This window comes from Rattus rattus, chromosome 2 (assembly GCF_011064425.1).
Source record: "Rattus rattus isolate New Zealand chromosome 2, Rrattus_CSIRO_v1, whole genome shotgun sequence".
NCBI lineage: Eukaryota > Metazoa > Chordata > Mammalia > Rodentia > Muridae > Rattus > Rattus rattus.
The window spans coordinates 13,047,076-13,052,539 of record NC_046155.1 but is presented as its reverse complement, the minus strand read 5'-3'; the positions used below and the strand labels follow the sequence as shown (position 1 = coordinate 13,052,539).

At 35.1% G+C, this 5,464-nt stretch overlaps 1 protein-coding gene across 1 annotated transcript; it reads right to left on the bottom strand.

Moving 5' to 3' along the window:
- Positions 1 to 1,112: 1,112 nt before the first annotated feature.
- Positions 1,113 to 2,045, bottom strand: LOC116893697 (olfactory receptor 477-like). Its single transcript, XM_032895414.1, has one exon. It carries the CDS (start codon positions 2,043 to 2,045, stop codon positions 1,113 to 1,115), a length of 933 nt encoding a protein of 310 aa, XP_032751305.1.
- Between the last annotated feature and the right edge of the window lie 3,419 nt (positions 2,046 to 5,464).

The window sequence follows — 5,464 nt, the reverse complement described above, 5'->3', positions numbered from 1 at the left end:
GGTGTGTAGGCGCTCCTGGTGACTGGCTTTCAGCTCTTGGCTGCAGGCAAGAGACAAAGGGTCCTGCTTCTGACTCAGTCCTAGAGTCCCCCTTGCACAGAGGACACAGATGTCAGATTTCCTCTTGGGTCAGGGCTGAGAAATTAGTTGTCTCATCTCTGAATTCTCAGGATTGTCTGCACTTCTGAGGCGATCCAGCTTTCTCCCCCATGGGATTTTCAGAAGTCTGTATTTAATGTATATTTAAACATTGCTAGAATGCTAACAGAATTTGACACAAGTGTGATATCACAACTTTATTTTTCTCAAAGTGGAAATCAATCCAATTTGCCTAGGACTAACCTTGTTACGATTGTGCATGTATTAGACATATAAAACCAATTTCCCTAAGATTAATGTGATATATTAACTAAGGGTTGACTTCCTTATACAAATCTTGTCTATCACAACAGTGCTCAAAAATGGATTTATAATCACATAATATAGGTCAAATATTATGAAAAATAGAACCAGCAGAATTGAATCAACACTTGTGTTTCATGGAAAATAGAATCAGAGGTAATGCTCTATATCTCTGTAGAGCCTGACTTCTCCAAGGCTTGATATCTGTAAATTAAGTGCAATTTAAAATAACAAGATAATAAACTTAGTATACAAGGTAAATGTAAAGTCAAAGACTATTGATTTCTTAATCCCTGAATTTTACTTTTAATCTCATATCTCTGTTTCTTCAAGATTATATGGTAGATCAACATTTATTTTTCACTGTCTAGTATTATGGCAAAATAAGAAATAACAACATAAATTTATTTGTTTCATTTTTCAAAATAAGTAGGTTCCATGTGCAATTTATTTATAACATGTGCTTAAATGACAAGAACAAATTTTTGTTTTGCTTCATGAAAATGAAAGAAATAAAACATTTTGACGTATTGAGAAATTTTATAATTATAATTTCTCTGTGTTATAACTTGACAGATACCAAGGTGTCTTCCTAATATATACAAGAATATAAAGGGGAAAGCTGATAACAAAGGAATACGACTTTAACTTAAAAAATCAGTTAAGCAAAATTTACTAGGCACTATTAGTGACATGCATATCCTTAGAGTCTATGGAAAGATTCTGACAGTGGCCTTTGTGAGAGTCTCTTTTACATCTCTGTTTCTCAGACTGTAGATGAGTGGGTTAAGCATGGGGATCACTACTGTATAGAATACAGACAGTATCTTGTTCTTTTCAGTAGAGTAGTTTGACTTGGGCATCACATAAATGAAGGTAATAGTTCCATAGTATAGAGTGACTGCAGTGAGGTGAGAGGTGCAGGTGGAGAAGGCCTTCTGTCGGCCCTCAGTGGAGCGCATCTTCAGAATGGTGATGAGGATGTAGGTGTAGGAGACAGCTATGACAAACACTGTGACCACAATGATGGTTCCAGAAGATATAGAAGGAATAATTCTAATAATGGAGACATCTGAGCAAGAAAGTTTCAACACGGCAGGAAATTCACAGAAAAAATGATCTATCTGATTTGGTCCACAGAAGGACAGACTCAACAGACAACTAGTAAATGTCCATGAATTCACACAGCCACCTACATAGGAAGCTCCAACTAAAAGGAAGCAGATCCTGGGGGACATATGTGTTGAATAAAGCAGGGGTGAGCAGATGGCCACATAGCGATCATAGGCCATGGCAGCTAGGAAGAAGCACTCAGCTGTCCCAAATGTCACTGCAATGCAGAATTGGGCTTCACAAGCAGCCACAGAGAGTGTTATTGTATGTTCAAGAAATCCGGTAAGCATTATAGGTGTGATTGATGTGGAAAAGCCAATGTCCACAAAAGCCAGATGGCTAAGGAACAGATACATGGGTGTGTGGAGTTGAGGGCAGCTTCTTATTAAACTGATGATGCTGAAATTGCCCACTAAAGTAACAGCATATATCCCTAGAAATGTCATAAATAGGATGACACGCAGTGTGGAATTCTCTGTTAACCCCAAAAGGATGAACTCTGTCATAGTGGTGTGGTTTTGAGCTTCCATCCTAAGTGTGAAATATCCCTGTTAAGGGAAATGTGAAATATTTTGTTTACTATTTTTCTCAATGCTTACCATATTTTTCTTTTTAGCCCACATATTAATCCCATCCTTTGACTAAAATTATAAATATCTAAAGTTTTAAGAATTAAATATTGTGTTTTCTTCCTCAAATAAAATATGAATAATGTTCTGACCCTTCCATTACCTTTCTCTCATTATGCAGTACTTATACAAATTTCCTCAAATCTTGACTTCAAAGACCTTTCCTTCAAGGTGGGGTTCCATAGTTTCAATGACCTCTAGAGATTTTCCTCATGCACAAGTCAATTAGGAATCCTCTAACCACTTTAAATTTTGTCATTCCATAGTCTTCTTCTAAACGTCTGCTAATATTTTATATTCTTTCTTTGTATTTATGTTTTTATGTGTGGCCATTTTGCCTGCATGTATGTATGTACACCACATGCATGCCTTTTACCTCAGAATATCAGATGTCTTTGGATTTCCTGAAACTGGAGTTATGGGCAGCTGTGAGCCAGCATGTCAGTGCTGGAAGTTAATTTGTTTAATAGTACAAGAATAGCCAGTACTACTTACTGCTGAGCCATCTCTCCAAGCCCCCTGGCCAGTCGTCTCATTCATTCACAATACCATGTGTACAACCTGACCTTTCTGGCCATCTTCCTCGCATTGTTACACCATCCAGTTAAATCATATTGCTTTAGTCTAATATATTTCTTGTTCTTTTTTTATCACCTTTTTCCATTTTCTGTGTAGCCACATGAGTTATATCCCTCATCATTTTTATTCTGTATTCAGTCTGCATATTTACTTTCTAACCCACATTGATTTCTTTCTACAGTTTATCATACATAAGACATAATGTCCTATTTCCAATAAAAAGAGGATAATGCCAAAATCTAATTCTTTTAATTATTTTAGGTTTTCCTAATGAACTATAATCTCATTGGTTTAGCACTTACTATCCTTTCTGAATTTTCCCTGCATTTAACTGTGTTTCCATGCAGTTCATCATTCCATCATTCCATGCAGTTCTCTAACTAACCCAAATTTCCACAATTGTCCCTGGTACCTTAGCTTTCATTATTATTTTCTTTACACACACTTTTCTAACTCATCAGAATAGATCTGTTTTGCTTTCTTTTTCTTGCTGATATCTGCTTCTACAGTTGGCTGATGTGGACACTGGGTTATGGTTTTTGACCTCTTTGCCTTTTGTTCCCAACAAATTTTACATGTTCCCATCAATAAAAATTATCTTTGTCTTTAAAACTCCCTGTGTATAGGCAGAAATTTGCTAAATTTTTGGATGGAGTATGTGCATAATTAATGTAGTAACAACATTCTGGAAAACTAAGCATGCATTAAATTACCTTCCTGTACAGAAAACCAGGCTTCAAAAATAAGACAGTTAATTATATATCTCATGTAATAAGTTACAAAGCAATGTAAATCACATTTCATTTTCCCAATGTTTAAATTGAAATTAAATAACAAAGGTGGAAAAACACTTGAAAATTCCTTTGACATATAGTTCCTATCACACATTTCAATCAATAGATATTTTCTACATATCTTTTTACGTACCTTTTAAATATTTTAATATGCATTTTAAAAATCATAACAGGAGAGAACTATTTTTCAAAAAATGTCTTGCTATACATAGGCTAAGCCCCAGGTCATCTCAAACATGCTTGATGTTCCTGTATCGTAACAAACAGGTATGTTAGGCCTGCCTTGTTTAGATATATTTAAATAATTTCATACTTGGGTCCTTTCCTAAGTCAAAACTGAAAAATGTGTTCTGTACTTTATGGTATATTTACAACAAATTTACAGTGGGTGAAAATACTAAAACAAAACTGTTCCCCTATTCACTGATGGGTTCATTGGCAATGGGTATAATCTTTCAGCTACGTTGCATTCAATATTAACATTTTTTTGATCTCCATGTATGGTATATCATTCATAGTAGTGCCAACAGTGTACTTAATATAAATTCCGTTTCTTAAGGGTAAAATTTTACCAGATGTAATGCTATCAGTACTAAATGTCTTCAAAATGCATTCATTCTTCTAAATTTTTACATTTTCTTAAAGTAAATAAACATATAATCCATTTGTTAAATACAACTGATTATTTGATCTTGGTGTATTAGAAGTCCAGTGAATCAATAGCCAAAAATTTTCCATCTTTATTTGGAGATCTTCTTTAAGTTACTATAGTACCAGATAGATTATTGCTTTCAATGTCTCTGTCATTGAAATTTGACTTTAAACTTATCAATTATTCAATTCTATTCCATAAGTTATTTGCCAAAACGTTGACTTTCTGTATAAAATCTTTGGGAAGTTTGGGAAGCATCACACATCATTTTGCTTTCACTTTTCTAAAAACAAAGCAAAACAAAACAAACCAAACACCCATGCACAGCCCTTTGTCCATTTCCACCTGCAGCATGATTTAGATTTGCTGGTCTTCTTCACCTGAACATTCTCAGAGCTAAAGAACAGACAAACCACCAAGCAGCCTTCAAGCTCACCTTGTGACTCAAGCAGACTTAAAGCAGCAACAGTGTTTTCATTCTGGTTCCACCATTTCATTTCAGTGCTGACGGAGGAATTGTGGAGAGGAGGCATAAAATGCATTGTTCCATATGGGCTGTTTTGCTTTCAATGTGTCTAATAGTTTACCATAACTAAAATAAGCATAAGGATCAGTAACTATGCAATCTCAGTTCCCCATTCTACTTTTCAAGTAAAATATGTAGACTAATTTTTTGCTTTTGCTTTGCCTTCCACTGGACGTTAATATCTAGGAAATCGTTTCTAGCTTATGTTTATCAGATGAGGTCAGGGATGCTGACCACTCTAATATCCTTTCCCTCAAGACTCAGTCCTGTGGTAGGGAAATAGGAGATAGGACAGGTAGAAACTTACCTACTTGAAATCAGCGTTTTCTTATTTCCTCTCCTCGTCTCACCCAGTTCATTAAGACCAGCAACAATACTGGTTCCATAGAGCATCCACAGCACCCACATACCTTATGTATCCTGGTCTCATATGTGCCAGGAAACCACTGTACAGAAATTCTTGGTAAGGACACAGTTTCTACAAGGGGTTCAAAAAAGCTCAAACTGTTCAAAGTGCATTCCTAATTTTAAAATTCTTCTTGGGTTATTTAGAAAACTATCCTAATAAATTTATCAATTTCATTTACCATTTAGAGTCAATAATAACACTGAAATCCAAAGAGGACCTCATAAAGTATATATAGAAATTTTGTAATGTACACCTCTGTAAGGAAAAAACCATTAGTGCACATACCTGTCAAATAACCTAAAAAATATGGGAGAAAATATTAGTTGGGTGTCTTTTGTTTTTTATGTTAAATGAGGAGGG